Here is a 17,517-nt window from a genome sequence, read left to right as displayed (position 1 = left end):
GCACTATGGCCTTGACAAAACCCTGAATTACTTTCATAGACTGTACACACATGCCTGGAACATTCCCTTTCCCCAGCTATAAGCAAAAACAGCTTCGAAGAGGTGGGAAACAGCAAAGTTCTGCAAAAATATACACAATGTCAAATACTGAGATTAGTCACTCTATTACTGTACTTGCAGAAAGCTAGTTAAATTTCTAATTAAATCCCAGAATTCTATTAAATAAAGAAGCTGCCTTAAATAGGGGTAAGATTTAACTGACTTAGAGTAATAGTAGCATTCGTTTCTCATTATTTATGTAGCAGTTTCAGTTTTATGATCATAATTGTTGTAGTGTAGGAAAAGCATGGCTATATAAAAACATCTGAAAGAAAAAAAATAGGATCATGCACCATTCATTAATGTTGTCAGTTTATTTCTATTTTGAATGGGAAAATTATATCCCTCCTTTATTCCTCTGTGCCAATCCCATCTCCCCAACCCCATTTATAATCACATAACTCCCACTGCTATTGATTAGGTTCTGAAATGATCATCATTTAGACAGAAAATAACTTTGGACAAATTTAGTTACTTAAGCCACTGATTACCCCTAGAGAAAACATGACCTAGTCTGTAAAAAAGGTCTAATTGCTAAGACAATAAACAAAAAGGCCAGGATTTTGTGGTAGAGCCTGAGAGACCATAAATATGCAGCTATAACTTTCAAAACATGATTGGAAGGCTGCCAATATATCTGCTGACATGCTTAATGAACTAAGTCTTAGAAGAATTGTTGGCCAGCTGAAATAGTGCTGATAAGTCTTGGCCTTGCAAGATGAGCTTCGTTACAAAACAATCTCTCAGCTTTCATGTGGGTCATATTATGAAATATGAAGCATGTTTGATACTTGTTGGAAGTCCTCTCATGCTTTTCTCAAAACACTAAGAAAACAAAGTGAAAGCAAACTTTAGCGTGACAGACATCCATGGGGAAAAAAGACTAAAACCAAAATATACAAAATGATAATATTTTCTAATCACCTCACAGTGGTGTATCATATCTAAAACACACACCACAGAAACATGCAGTCCGATCCTATCTTAGCTTGTTGAAATTTTGTGACAAACACAAAGCCTGTTTCCTTACTGCAAGAATGAACAGGACACTGAATGCAGTATTCTTATGGTTTCTCATTTATAGTAACTGCTGACAATTTGATAATATTCCACATACCAGATATTTTCTTCTGCAAATGATATACTAACCAGTTCACTCAAGGGCAATTTTACTACCTACCAGGCTGCCTGTTTAGTGGCACTTCCTACCTGTTAATACCAGATGGGTGTTAGGATATCAGTCCACCTATTATATAAAAGGCAGCACATTTGAGTCTACTATAAGCTTCAAACATACCAAAACATCTTTAAGAAGGACTACCCCTTCCAAAATGCAAACCATCACAGTCCTGCAACTACACTACTTCAGGAAAAAAACCAAACCCAACGAATTAAAAAAATACTCCTTATGCAAAGAACGATACTTGAAAAGGAACACATGAAAGGTATAGACAGGGTAGTGACCCTGGTAAAAACATAGCTCCAAAACACCTTCAACTCTTTTCTGATTATCCCTACTAGAGGACTTAAGTTAGGATGGCTGCTACATGGTTGCATTACCTGACACAGCTAGAAGGCACTCAAAAGGAATCCATTTTCCACTGAGGGACTGGCAAAGCACATCAGCTATCAACTCTTCTCTATCTCTCTTCCATTTAATTGGAAAGCCTCACAGCTTTCCAAAATATTGGCCATATTAAATGGGGAAGGTCTGCTGATAAAACCTGTTCTAAAGAAAAATGTAGCACTAAAGCACTTGTGCTACTGGTACAAAGTGATTTCTCTTAGCCCACAATTTACAACGGGAAGGGAAAACCTGATTTGTCCTCTGCTCTGCAAACCAGGCCTCTCCATGCTGAAAACCCCTGGAATTCAGCACTTCCACTCCAGCTCTACCAGACCCCTCTCTCTCCATCATGTACCACTCTAACACACCAGCCTGCAGACAGAGAGGAAGCAATAGGCACAGGTAGGATTCAGCAATTGGCACAGGCAGTATTCAGCAAGGCTGGCACTCAGATCTGAAGGATACTCCTCACTGTTACGGATGTCCACCACCAGCAGCTTCGGCTTGCTGGGCTTTGTTTTCTTAACAGGTGTTTTGGAATGGCTGGGTCCTGTCAGCTCACACAAGTCTATCAGATCTTCTGCTGAAATTCGTGGGGACACTTCTGCCTTCAGGTCATCCAACTTGATGGAGTCCCTAGACTTTAAAACAAAAAAAATTCATATTAGAGGTGAAAGAATTAGAGATACAGGGTTGTTTTTAACTTATACTTATTTGACAAACTCCAAGCGTAACAACCTCATTAAATGGAAACACATACTTTTCTTTTAACTCTGAACTAGAGTTTAACTATCCATACAGAAAAGCTCCAGAGCAGTGCCAAATGCCTATCTGACAACCATAGCTCTATTTTCTGTTAGAAGTGGTTAAAATAGAAAAATTTTTTGACAATCTGTGCAAAAGATCTCGGTTTGTGATTTGTTAATGAATTATTCACTGTGGCTGAAGGGCTCACAACATCCACAGACATTTCTTAACATCAGAAATTAAGTAAACTGGCTAGAAAACACTCCCTGAAAAGGGAAACTGAAAGGTCCCATGACTGGAGCAGAAAAGATGGCAGCTTGCCAGAGAAACTGCAGGGATGTCTCTGGGAGATACAGAGCTAGCTAAACACCAGTTATTACCCCAGCCCAAAGACCAAGCACAAACCAAGACATCAGAAATATAAGATTTACCTTATACCTAGAAATACGGTATTTTTTAAAATAATCCAAAAAATTTGTCCTTAGTTTTGTGGGACAGGAGAATTATATATTAAATTAAAAAAATTATTTTGGGGAATGTGACAGATTATGACACAGCACACAGCACACTCCTGGTAGTACTCAAGAAACTGCATGATAATACCTGAAATTATTTTTCATAAGAGAACATTCATTGCCAATTATCCTAGAAATGTTCACAAGTACTAGAATTTCTACAGTCCACATTCTTAAAGAATACCACAGTAAAAATTTTTCTGCTTCCAAAAAAAATTCCACTTCTGTTATCTTGTTTTAAATTGCAGTAATGACACCAATACATTATTTGCTTATAGCCCATCATTCAAGAGAACACTCTGAAGAAAATTGAGGCATTAATAATTGTTATTAGTCCAACTGACTGCTAACCCAAATTTTTTTTGTTTTTAAACATACTAGTTCCTCATCTAATCTGGGGACTATTCCAAATTTAGGGAATATGCTAGACAAAACAGAGAGACATAGATTTTTTTTTTGAGTTATGTCCCAGAATAGGCTTCTTAAGACAGTCCAGCACTTAGAAATACCTCGGCTGTAAAGGAAGTTATCCAAAAGCCCTCAAAATGACAAACAAAATCAGTAATTCTACTTCAGGGAACGTTACCTCACCCAACTGCCTTTTCCATTGTATATAATAATACTTAAAACAGAAGAAGTTACAAATTTCCAGTCTCAACATTCTCCTTCCAAGTTCAGAAAAATAGAGTCAAGATGCTTTATAATCAGAAATATACATTATTTCTGGCTAATGTATTATTTGTTTCACCAGAATAGTCAATACTCAAGGGAGATCTGTTTCCATAAAAAACCAATGTGACAGGGCACAGCCAACTCCCAGCTGCTGCCTAAAGCCATCTCCCACTTAAACAGCTGAATTTTCCCAGGAGGAGTCCAAGGAAATTAATTGCATTAAAAAGGAGGAGGAAGAAAAAACTCAAAGCTCTTCTCACAAACTTCAGACTTGCCAAAGGAATTCAGCAGTGTCATGTTTAGAGGAATCACAGCAGACACATTTGAGAGATTCAAGAAAGGCAGTAACGTAGAAATGTAGGAAAAATACTGATTACATAAATACACACTTGGCTGACACAGCTTCATCTGTCTGATGGCAAACTGGCAGACATTGCTATCCTCAGACAACAGCTTCTGCCTCAGGAGCAGGTTTGAGGAGCAACACCAAGGAGGGAAGGGAAGCAAGCTGCTGCAAAGAGTTCAGTCCTTGAAGCAGGTTCACATGATTACAGGTAACAATAAACACTTGGATTATGAAATCAGTGAAACTGGCTGAGATGACCCAAATTAAGTCTTCTGGAGAAAAAGGTACATTATGTTGGACTCTAATTACAAAACCACTTCCTACTTTTATTTATACAGCTCTTGTCTATTCAGTTGATGGGATGAATACCTCAGGGAAGAATGGAACCTTAAAAGTCTACAGCAGAAAACAAACCAAACAAAATTCACCTAATCTGATATAAAAACATTTCTCTTTATCTAAAAGTATAAAGCCATTCAAAGTGTTTGACAGGTACACACTGCCTGTCCTGCTAAAAGGTTTTAATAACCAGGAAAAGCATTTTTTCCCCTTTAACTGGATTGTAATAAAGTAGAAACACATTCAGCTATGAATTTTACAACCATCTTTGCTTTGACCTACTATGTCCAGATGTGCCTTAATGGTAGATTCAGTGATGTAACATCTCTATATAGGCTTTGAACAAAACTGAAGCTTCTCAAGAGACTTGCTGGAAATAGAATTGATTCAGCAATTCTTTCTTTAAAAACTTTTTTATCAGACTAATTTATTTCCTTCAAATTGCAAAGTGAATTATATGCATGTGCTTATAAGATAATTTTGCTAATTACTAAAAAAAAATTACTACATCTGCTGTATCTGGTAACAACTATATTTCATCTCAGGCATTTTCTCACAGGAATTTACCAATGAACTGAAACTAAACATGGCTAACATCAAGCTGTCAATCCTTCTACCCCGTCCTCACACCTTGTCTTCATAAACACCATCCTGCTACAGATACTTTGAAACTGTAAGGAGCTGCTACAGAAACTGGACTTGAGTTGAGACAGCTCTTCAGGCCACCACATCCACTGAACACACAAATCTTGCAGATTCTTCTGAACCTTTAACACTTTTCCTACTCTATACAGCAGTGTTCCAGCTGTTGTATATCACCTCAGTGCCTACTCTCTTTACCTCAGCATGGAGATGTGTAAGATACAGGCTGATATTTTAGACAGGAGTCTTCACAGTTGTCAGGACTATTTGCTTTAATTCCCTGTTTAGGCTGTACTATGTCATTGCAGGCATTGCTTTGCAGCTGTGAAGAACCAGAAGGAAAAGCAGGTGAAGGAAGGAAGAGGGTTCACTGTAAACCAAATCCTTTAAGTTAGGTTAGCTGCACTCAGAAAAAGTTCATGGCACTGATAGTCTCTTAGTAATTGTTTACAAATACCCAACAAATTGTGAACAGGGTGTAGAATAAAAATGAGATTTTGATTTCAGCTACATTAAGTGGCAGGTAGGCACATTTCAGGACAGCTACTTGCAATATCCTGTTGAAGTTATCATCTGTAATTTTTTGTTTTGTTTTGTTTTAAGCAATAAAGCACAATGATTATCACAACCTAAAATTCCCATGCTAGTGATACTCTATAGGGAGTACAGACAGGACACAGAGAAAGAAAGAAAAAAAAGCGCCAGGATAACCACAGGGAAAAGCTAAAAAAACCCTTGAAAGCTTATCACATATGTAAAATGCTTGTTTCTTACTTTCAACTATTTTCCTGCAGTGATCTCTTTACTCTTTTCCAAGGCAGACATGGTACATGCTTTCTAAAAAACCCACACTCTTTCTAAAAAAGGGCAAAAGCTTTACTTCAGCACACTGCCAGAAGGTAGCTAAAGGTCCAGTTACAAACTTGTCTTTCAGCAATTGTGAAAGAAACTGCATACTGACAATACTGAAATTGAGAACTGCTCATATACAGAGCATACTCATGTACTTGGTGTCATAAAAATTATCAGAAAGACACCCACATTTTCACACATCCATGTATGCACAAGTGTACTGAGATACTGTGCTAGGATACTGAGCTTACTACTTAAGTGGCTTTATCTGTTTTAAGAGAAACTTATTTTAGCATATCCTAACTACAAGCATGAACCTAGCTTTAGACTCTTCAGCTATAAGCAACTGTTTGTCAGGGAAGACTGTTTAAATCAGCAGGATGGCAAGAGCAGAAAGAGTACCTAAGCTGAAGTCTGAAGTCTCCTTGTTGCCCAGAAGTTTCTCTGACACAACACCCTACATTCTTTATTTTCAAAGTACTCTTCTCACCCCATTAATTTTCAAATAGGCCTGGGAATTGCTAATCCATATGTATTTACTGCTCTTAATAAGAAGTAATAGGCATTAAGAACTTTTTTTTTTTTTTTTTTTAATATTAGGAATTAAAGCTGCTTAACCATTCTCAATTTGGAAGCCAAGTTTCAGTAAGATTAAAGCACTCCAGAACACGAGGCTGGTACAATCACAGCTCCTATCTCTTTTCCCATTAGCCTGTAATCTCTTACAGGCATTTCATCATGGCTATTAAATGAAGATATACACATTTTTTTGAGAAAATAGCCAAGGATCTATAGTTCTGCTGAATCTGAATTTAACAGTCCCATCAGATAAACACAGAAACTATAAAGGAACTTTCTATCCATGGAAAGGATAGCTTTATCTGAGTAGATGCAGGGTTTCTCCCCTTCGTCTTTGAAGCTGACAAAACTTAGTGCAGTTTATTTAATATACTAGGAACTTCAGCCTGGAAGTCAAAATAATTAAAATCTGGGGTTCAAGCAAAATACTCTATTTAAACTATCAATGTCCCTCATGAAGGAACACATTTCATGAAAGATGTCATTCCATATTTTTCAAACATATTTCTCAAATCAGTTTATGCATGTATACAGAAATAAGATGATGAAAACAATTTAGAAAAGCTTATAAGATAATGGTTTAAGCTCTCCACTTGCCCTCTCCACCATTTTTATTACAATTACTAGCAAAGGGTCATACAAAAAGGCTTCCGTGTTTTTTGATGTTCAATTGTGACTGTTTATAAAGGAGGAACAGCTAAAATCCCAGATTTTAAGAACTCTTCTACAACTTTACAACAGTTGAGTGCCAGTGTTCTCTACATAATCTCTCTAGCAAACTGATTCTTACACTTAGATTCAGTCCTCTGTAGCCATCATATTCTGCTTCCCATATTCCCTAGTGTCCACCTTCCTTATGCTCCCTCTCTCCCTCCCTCCACTTCCTATTTAAGTTTGCTCCATTTTCATTTTGCAAGCTCTTCCACCCTCTCCACCATCCTGGCTTCTCCACAAACCTCCCTACTTCAGAACTCACACCTTGGGAAGTGCAAACAGCAACTTCCAGCCAACTGTCAATCAGAAACATCCTCCAAAGGTCTGCACACAACTTCGTAGGCAGTCTACAAAAAACGGAAGTGAGCCCTGCTTGCCAACCCAGCTCATCACTAAGGAAACACAAGGAAAGGTCATCTCAATGGAAAAACATAACTGAGTGAATAAACTGAATCAGCAGGGCTGAAAGATACAATATTCCCCTGCATGCAGCAGGGCAGACATGCTGCAAACTCAGTTATTGCCTCTGATATAAGAAGGGTAAAAGCAGCTCACCACTGCATGGAACCATTTCAAAAGACAAAGCTGAGACATAATCCAGCTATGCCTGAAAATACTCACAGGATACCTTAATGTGCAATAAATTGAAGTAAAAGCAGGAGCAAGAATGATCTTGCCAGCCTTGAATGCTTTCCATCAGCCTCTTTTTTAGCCTCTTGATAGATGCTCTGTCCTTGACAAAAAACTATATTCCTTATTTGAGAAAAATTATTACAGTATCTTTAGGAAACAGTCAGAGATTCCCCTGACCTCTTAAAAAAAGATACCAACAACCACCAGAGTTTAATAACACTGGTGAGGAGTTATTAAAGAGGAGTTTCCTTCATAATGTGATCATGTATCTCACTTGGTCAGAGACCTTGGATTTAGACAATCTACCTTCTTTCATCTGTAGTTGCTATTTATTCACATTCCTGTTTTCTGAACTGGCATTACCAAAAGCAGCTCTAGGACATTTTTCAGTCATTTACCACTGTGAAGCCTGTCAAAACATGCTGTTCAGGCTCTCCCTTAACTGGTGACTATTAAGAAGAGTACTGAATTTGAGTAATTGACAAAAAATTTGACATTATGATCAGCTAGACAGTTACTGTGTAAGCTGTGTGTGTTTTTCACATAAATCTTGGATTTCTGCACCATTCCACCCATTTTAGAAACCTGGGCCCAAACTTTTTTGAGCTATATTAAAATCATCATCAACAGAACCATTTGTACCCATAAGCCTAAAATGTATTCATTCACATTTGCAGGATGGGCTCCATGACTAAACTTTGGTTTTAGGCTCAACTTTACAAGCAGCATGGATTCTTTCTTCTAGTTACGCCTTCACACTAGTTATGCTATCAAATCAAATCTGATTTGATAATCAGATTCTCCACTCCTAATAATGTCAGAAGAGGAAATATATGTACAGAGCTGTAACACTTTTACTAGTAGATTAAGATGGTGTTGACACCATCCCACAGGCAAGAGAGCTGCATCCACAAAGTCTTTTCTATCCTCCAACTGCACTTCCTAATAAAGTTAGATCATGATGCCACTGCATCCTGACTCCACTGAGAAAACATACAGCACCTAGCCTGGCCTGAGGTGCACTAAGGAAGGAATGTGAGGAATCCTAAATTCAAGACTAGCTTAAGGCAGGCTCCTATAGAGACGTGTGTTGAGAAAACAAATAGGGTAGGACAGAAGACTGAGGAGTAGAGGGAAAAGGCACCTTAGGCTGATATAATACACCTCTTCCCCACATAATGAAATTTGTGTTAATAACACAGTTACACATCTAAGACATAACTTTCACAGCAGCAGTGTATGGCACACACAGGAGTTGCTGCAAGCTGGAATTAGAGTTGCTGTGAGTGGCAGGAAGGAGCTAGAGCTGTGTACCTGGGCATGTTTGTGTGGGAGACAAACCATTAAGATCCTTCAGTCTACTTCTCCTCCAAAACTTGACTTCAAAAATTTCTCCCAAACTCCATTGCTTCTAGTGCTACAAGCACACAAATAAACAACATAACACCAAGAGGATAATTCCTCACTGCAGTATCTAATTGTGCTTATCAGAAGCTGAATGAAACATTAAACCATTTAGATCTGCACTGGTCCTAAAGCATATTTTAACACACTCAGTGGGTTGTTCTGACTGTTACTTGTCTCCTAAAGTAAATTTACATAAACACTGCTCTGCTCTTTCATTTTCCCTTTTTTAGATGCAGGTCACTATTTTTAAAAAATAAAATATGGGTTGTTTAACAAGGTATGAAATAAAACTGTCATTCAGGAAACTTGAGTTTGGCTTTGGTTGCCACAATAACTTATTTCCACTATAGCACTCCCTCTCAAAAATAAACAGAGTCAGTTGTAAAATACATGAAAACAAACAAAATAACAACTGTGTCTTCAGTCAGCCAGCCAGATTTCAAATCAGGACCACTAGAGCCTGAAAAATTACTAAGCCACAAGAGATGTGTAATTATTTCCTAATGTTCTCCTAGAATCTGATTTTAAAACAATTTCCAAATTGAGGAAAAAATTAAAAAGAACATTCCTACAAGATTCAGATAGAAAGAACCAGCTAGATTAAAAAAAAAAAAAATTAATTTTACTGGTAAAATTACCCTTTCCCCCTCTGCACATTTGTTAATCAGTCATGGAATCCCAATTGTGGGAGGTCTAAAAGGTCAAATGTTTTCAACTTCAAAGTATAATCACAAAAGCTTATGAGGAAGGAGTAGTGGACAATCAGTGATTCCAGAACCTGAGCCTAAGGCTGCAGCAGAGAGTGCCCTGGCTGCTCCAACTGCCCCATTTACATTCAAAGCAGATGAACACAACCCAGGGAGACCCTAACACCAAGTCTGTGCAAAACAAGCTTAGAATCCTTAAATATGATCTAGAGTGACTGTCTCACAAACTGTTACAGTCTCATATAAATAGTATCTAGATCATTACAAACATATTCCTTTAATTCTGCCTCAGCTAAGCAGTAAATTCGTTTCAATGAGTTTACATTCAACTTAAATAATTGATATTTGTATTACAACTTAAAATAAACACCCACAACATTCATTAGAAACTTTTGAATTAACATTTAACAAAGACTGTATCCTGAGCCTTATATTTTGTATTTTATTCACTCTGGTAATTTAATGCCTCATCTTCTATGAGAAAAAGCCTTAAAACTATAGAAAATAAATACAGATTTTCAAAAAGAGTCAGAATAGACAAGGTGCTAAATAAGGCTTCCTTTAAATAATTTAATCTGCAGAACTGAAGTTCTGGAAGCAGAGGTTTCCCTAGCACACTCCCCACTTCCTGGTAGCTGCTTGCCTGGCTTATGAGTATCAAAAAAACCTTGAAAAGCTAACCAATAAACAGAGGACATTTTGAAGTTTGCAACAATTGCTAAAGTATTTGCCAGAATGTGATGGGCTTATACCTAATTAAACAGTGATTTGTTTATTCACTCACAAGAAAGTGACATGAAAGTGCATTTTAACCAACTCTTCTAAAAAATGACAAATAACCCCAGCTTCTCACTCAAGCTGTTGGCAGCAACAACCAGAAGAACAGAAGCATCAAAGGCAAATGTGAAATAAATTAGAAGCATTAACTGAGATCCTGATCAGTTAATGCTTCACACAATTTGAACTAAAGACAAATATGAGTAAGCTTTCTGTTAAGTCTAAGAACAATGGAAAACAAAACCAAGATCCACACAAAAACAGAAGACAAAAGAAACCTGAAATGGGTCAAGGCAATCAGAAGACCCTTTAGGCAGAATGTAAGTAACAGCCATTATAAACAGCATGAGCATCACAGAGACATTTCTTAGCTTGTACACTGAAACAGAAGTGTTGGTATCCACTACTGACCATGCTTCTTTCTGAAGAATAAATGGATTTACACACCAGTTATTTAATGACTTAATATAAACCTAGCCAATATATTTTTTATGGACAAATACTTCCTAGGTGCAGACAGGAACTCAGAAGCAATTGAGTGCTGTTGTATGACAAATAGGCCTAAATTTCCATCTGTTGAAAGTCTATCACACAAGCTATCCTTAAGAAAATAAGAAAAGTTATCCTCTGGAAAGGATATCCTCTGGCAAAGAAAAGTTATCCTCTGGAAAATATGCTCATACTCTTTATGATAAAAACATATTTTTCATATTTGTGTTGTTTGATCAAGCCATTAAGTCATGTTGCTGCTTAGGTATTTCTACTACAAAAAACCAAAAAAACCGAAACTGTTGGCATTTAAATCACTGCAAAGATCAATAATCATCTGGTAGACTTTTCTCCACTTCAATGCTTTCATTCCTCAACATCTCTGAGGAACTCCCATCTTTGCAAAGAGAATCAGGAGTAGAAGAAGAAAGCAAAGCTGTAATTTTATCAGTCTCTGCATTTCTGTGAGTTCACCTGCCACAGGTGAGCAGATACTGATAGAGAAGCTGCAACATTTTCCCCTTTTTATTTAGAATTATTGAAGTAGTTGGACAGAGTGTATGTCTACCATATCTATAATAATGGAGATACAGATACTGCAGAAAGTTTTTATATTACAGTGTTGTTTCTCTCTGTGACCCCTTGCTCATTCAGGAAAAATACTTCAGGAGTTTCCAGGGTACAAAAGTAAGTTTCAGGAAGAGTAAGAAGAAAAAAACATCAACCATGTACTGGTAAAGAAAAGTTACAGATACAACATTGAGTAGATTGTAATGTAAATTCAGTATTTAATGTAAATTCAGAATTTAAAGGGTTTTTCTGTTGTTATTTTTGACGTTTTATCTTTCTCAAAATAAACAATGCAACCCCACTTAAGATGCACATTCATTCTCTCTGAAACTATTTCCTCCTTGAGATTTTATCTCAGTAGAAATATGCTTACTGGCTGAAAGAGTAAAAGATTAAGCAACACACAAGTCCAGGAGGAAAAAAGAGAGCACCCAAGCCTATTTACAAACTTGCAAATAGATGTCACTAAAATAAAAACTAAGTAATGCTAGTGATAAAAAGCAGTTTTGTTTTACTGACTGCTGATTTAGGGAGAAAAATGCACACCCAGAGGGGAAATACTTCTCCTGTTATTATTAACCAAAGCACAGTAACATGCAAATACACACAAATATTTGAGTTGCCACTAAAAAGCACTTAAGAAACAAACTGAAGCAGCATAGAAAAAAAATACAAATAGAGAGGTAAGAGACAGCTGGTGTTTATAATTAAAAACACTAAACATTTAATGTTTCAAGAAGTCATAAACTACCTTCAGAAGCAAACCCACAACTTTCTTCACAAAGAATTGTTTTCTACCCTACCCACTTTCAAATACAGAGGTGAGCCACAAATCTAAAACTGGAGATAGAAATGTAGTGTAAAGTCCTTGTCCAAAGAATCACCAACTAAATAGTTAAGTAAGCAGAAAAGTTTTTTTTTTTAAGAGTTAAACTGCAGAGCAAGGATACAATGGTGTTTTAGAAAATCCATTAAAGGATGCTGTGTGTACTAAAGACTGAACTCAGATTTCACCCTTTCAAGTAGATAAAAAGTTTCCCCGTGGCAGCAAACACCAGTAGAGAACATGTTTGAAGAAAGAGAGAATTCCAGGATTAAGGTTGAAAAAAAACCCTAACAAAAACAAACCACACCACCTTTGTGTGTAAATAGTGTATTTCATCAATAATTTCAATTTAGTTTTTATCAATATTGCTCTAATCCCCGAGAAGTGTCATTTTATGAAGACATCCAAAAGTACAGTCACAAGTGAGAGGTAGCTCATTATGGACTCATGTCACACAAGACTTTCCAAGTCTGATTTATGGCCCCTGACTGAATCATAACATTCTTGACTTGTATCTATCTGTCTCAAAATCAGACACACAAAAGTACAGCACCTGAGAGCAAACAATACATTTACAGACTATAATCTAACATATGAATAGTCTTTCTTGTGTCCAAGAGATTACTTTCCTCTTTGCTTACATATTTCGTTACAGATCTCTGAATCTGTACAGCTCTCTTTCATATGATGACCTAAAAAACCAAAATACAGCAGTAACCAAAAGATCCAATGTACTTGTGCTTCAAAAGATGTTAAACCTTCAGCTGCACTGCAGTAAATGAAGAAGTCTTTGGTGTTAGACAGACAGAACTAGAAATTAAAGAGAAGTCAAATGAAGTTCTAGTATTTATTTATCTACTCTTTAACATACCAAAAACATTTGCTTAATTTCTTGGAACTTGTGGGATGGATGATCCTAATTACTGGCTTTATAAACAAATACAATTTCTGGTATGAAAACAAAAACCCTATCAGGAAAAAACACCCAAAACATTTCTCAGAAAATGGGAGAATGCTGAAAGAAACTTGCTCAATTTGAAATAAGGATTTTTCTCTCTGTTACAAATACAAATCTTTTTACTACTCATTTCAGTAGACCAGGGCTGCTTTCTCCCATCTCCCTCTTTGCTATATCCAAATGCTTTGACTCTTGCTTTTATACATAAAGGCACAAGAAAATACTTAGAAATCAGAAGACTTGTTTTTTTACTCTTTTGCCATAACATTCAGAAAAACTAGCACATACACAAAGTCATTTTCACTAGTAGCACTGTCAGACATCTGATCAGACTGCCAAGAGAGACTGAATACTTTGCTTGGAAGTTTCCTTGACCTGACAGATCAAAGCCCTGGGCAACCCCACCTGAATTCAGTGTTGGACACATTTTCTGCAGGAATTTGTACCAGATGACCTTAGGAAGTTCTATCTGAATTACTCTCTGAAAGTGCAGCCCTTGGCTCCTTCAGAAAGCCTCTCTACATATCTCCAGAGCAGCACAGCAGCAGTTGTGCTGGCTACAATTCCTGGATGACAACAACAAGTATTCCCCTGGAATTTCATTTTTATTTCCCATTGCCTTTCTAGATCCATCTATTGTTTCTTAAATCCTGTAAGATCTTTCAAGTTTCCTTTTGTTCTTCATTTGCATGTCTGCACTTGCAGTCCTGGATTTTTAGCTAAGGCTTCCAGAAATTACAACAGAAATAAAATAAAAACTAAAGTAAAAACTAAAAAAATGACTGAATATCAAGCTCCAGTTTAAGGACTAAAAAGTAAAGATTCACTTGAATGACAACAACACTTTTTAGTTTCCAGTAGTTAGGAAAAACAAATGGGAAGACTAAAACCTAATCCAAGTCACCAAATAGACATAGCAGGTATATATATATTTCCCAGATTATTGGAATGCTCATGAATAAAATGATTGTTGGAGAATGTGGAAGGAGAAAAACCCCAGAAAAATAAAAAATTAATTTTTAAGAGGCTAGGTAGATTTATATTGTTAAGAGGAAGGAAAGGAATAATTTCAAACCACCAGTATTCATGTAATGCAACTGCCAAGAGAAACAGCCATTAAATTCTACTGGAGAGAGAGGAGAAAAATCATTTTGCTAAACTGGGTATCTATTTAAAGCAGATATTCTCTTAGCTACTAGTTACTCTTTGTCAAGATAAAACCAGGCATAACTCACCAACTAAACTCTCAGAGTAACTCATGGCATATCCTTTACCTGACCTGCCAAGATGGAAAAAGCAGCCAGAGCTGCCTGCATCACCTTCCAGTTACCTAATCTCACTGGCACACTGCTCTTTTTACTGCTTTTCTCCTATGATAAAGCCTGCTTGTAGCTCTGCAGGCAAGCTGTGGACAGCGGTGGGTTGCTGTAAGAGAACTGAAGGAGCAGGAGTTGGTTGGGCAGGAGAAACAGGCAATCTGAATGATGCGAACAACGCTCCCCGCTCCCATTGCCAGGCTGCTTACGAGGTCACTGCGAGGAGCCTCCTGGTAGTCTGCAGAGAGGCAGGCCAGGGCAGAGCTCCTGGTGCCGCTGCCGTCGGCGGGCGGGCGCGTGGGCTGCGCGAACTGCCTGAACGTGGCGCTCTTGGGAGTCCAGCGGAACAGGTTGATCGACTCGCGAACGCAACGCTCAATGTCAATCTCTGCAAGGCATTGCAAGGAAAAGCAAGAAATTCAAGAGCAAAACATCAGTAAAGCTAAGTAACCCAGCTATGACATTGCTAAATATACATACACCCATCTATATCTTGGTCTGTCTCTCTCTCTCTCTGTCTCGCTCAAAGGAAATGTAGATTTCAAAAGCATTTTCCCATTCAAAAATAAAAACACTCCAAGTTTTTTTATTAAAAACTAGTAAAGACATTTTAAGAAGTAATTTGATCTGTTTAAGGGAAGTGTATCAGAACTTTAACCAATGCAAAGTCAGAACAATAATTAACACCTAGTTGTTGTAAGGCATTTTTAAGTCTTTACAAGTCAAACTATTGACTATTCAATGTAAATTTGTGCAGTTCATCAAAAGTAGATTTCACACAGTGTACAGACATCAGGATTTTTTTGGATCAACAAAGTGTCTTATTTGTCAGTTAAATCCTACTAACAGCCAGATTGAAAGCTTTCATCTACTGAATTTTGCATGGCCTGCCATTTTGACAAAGTTACATGTTATCTGTTTGCTGAAAAGCAGGGGTTTTCAGCATTAATTTGTGCTTGATTGAAAGCATAATAGATTGGTTTAGAGATTTTAGAGAATTTTTTTAAACAAACTAACAATACAGTCCCAAACCCAACCAGACATTCCTAGTGAAACGTCCTAGCTGAAAGAATGAAGTGCCATTGTGACAATATATTACACAACTTGAAAGGAAAGCAGACACCTGTCAAATGAGAAGCATCCTAAAATAAGATGTGGTCAATTAAAAAGCAGGAAGCTACACTGAAACAGGTATGTAAAAGGAAAAAAAGCAAACCTGTTGGAAATACATTTTTTGCAACACTAAGCATCCTGCCTGTATATATCGTCTAACAAGATGTAACATAAAAGCCATTTACTCTTTTACCACTATAAAAGGACTAGTTTTGCACCTCCTGTATGGAGTCTCATGAAGAGCAAAAATGATGCTAGCTTGCATTTCATGACAAAACTGGTGTAGTGCGACAGACAAACAGCAGGAATATCAGCACTTTTTGTGTCTGTACCAAGATCTTGTATGATTCATTACAACAGTCAAAATTTAGATTAAAGCATCAGCTTCTATGGAGAAAACAGAGGCATTGTAGCCAGGCTTTATCTGTATATCTCAAACAGATTTGATGCACTGCCATCAATCACTCATTGCCATCAGCAGATTTGATGCCTTGCCATCAATCTGGGAGCTATTCCAGAAATCTCAGTCATTAGCAGGGTGGTGAGCAGAAGAAACTGAACTTGAAGCTTGGGGCAGAATAATCTAGTTGGATGAGATTATTGACTGTTTAAAATCTGGAAGATGTGATCTATTACTCTCCCATTCAAAAAGCTTTCTGTGTTCAGGTAGGATACAATCTGCAGCAGATGCTTTAATTCCATTGATGACAGGATGCTTATGCGCTAACTTGCTTCTAAAATTCTGAAAAGTCTGAGAGAAGACCTGTGGCTTACCCAATTTTAATTCTACCTCTAAAAACCTCTTTGTGGATGTGTGAAAATAAATCACAATTTTCCTTGACAATATCAGGTTCCCTAGCTGCTTGGGATAATACGTGTCACAGATAAATGGACTACATGATGTCTCAACAGTGGCTAACGATTTCTCATTTCAATTATACTATAACAGAAGGCTGTTATTCAGCATCATTCCCAAGGAAAATACACACAACTGGAGAATTTCACACAATCTCTTAATTCAGGTAAAGAGAGGAGATGCCTTCCACTGGTTATTCTTTCTCAAGCTCAGAAAACACCCCAAAGCACCATCATTACAGTTGCACTTTTTTCCACATTTCTGAAAACTCATTTTATTTAAAAAAAAGTTGAGAATTTCAGTTCAAGACTGTAGTACATTTATAGTGGGGCTGTGGTTTCTTTTTTTCTTTTGGTTTTGTTTGGTTTTTTTTTTTTTGTTTTTTAAAGAGATGCTGGAATTGAGTTATAAGACCCATTTCCTGAGATTCTTAGCTAAGGAAATATTAGTAGTACTTCTGTAATAAATGATATGAATGCAGAATTTAGCTAGTAAAAAAAATTGGAACAACAATAATTAATAGCATGAGAATTATTTGGCAGTGACAGGGTATAATAGCCAACATATATCTGAAATTGAAAACAGAAATGGGGGATGGAATAGGAACACTGCTTGCAGAAAAGCTATAAAAAAAGCTCAAAGGAGAAATTAGGACTGACAGTGTTAAACACTGAAACAGGTCAAAATATTTTTCCTAGAAACAAGCTCTGTAATTTCAAAGGCAATCCATTTCAGAGAACTGGTAAAAAGGCTTGGCCACTGGAACAGGCTTCCCAGGGGAGTGGTCACAGCA

The 17,517-nt window shown here is 37.1% G+C and overlaps 1 protein-coding gene across 2 annotated transcripts in view; it reads right to left on the bottom strand.

Annotated features, from left to right (window-relative positions):
• Positions 1–17,517, bottom strand: part of TBCK (TBC1 domain containing kinase) — an 88,470-nt gene that overhangs the window by 12,473 nt on the left and 58,480 nt on the right. For both annotated transcript variants that reach the window (XM_071431792.1, XM_071431791.1), the window contains 2 exons: positions 14,965–15,143; positions 2,132–2,307 (listed from right to left, as the gene is read on the bottom strand). In XM_071431792.1, coding sequence (XP_071287893.1) covers positions 2,132–2,307; positions 14,965–15,143 — 355 coding nt within the window. The remainder of the gene's footprint in view (positions 1–2,131; positions 2,308–14,964; positions 15,144–17,517) is intronic.

Source organism: Agelaius tricolor, unplaced genomic scaffold (genome assembly GCF_023055355.1).
Source record: "Agelaius tricolor isolate 1412-34295 unplaced genomic scaffold, bAgeTri1.0.p SCAF_8, whole genome shotgun sequence".
NCBI classification, from domain to species: Eukaryota; Metazoa; Chordata; class Aves; order Passeriformes; family Icteridae; genus Agelaius; species Agelaius tricolor.
The sequence above is the reverse complement of the archived record's forward strand: the minus strand, read 5'-3'. Positions and strand labels throughout refer to the sequence as shown.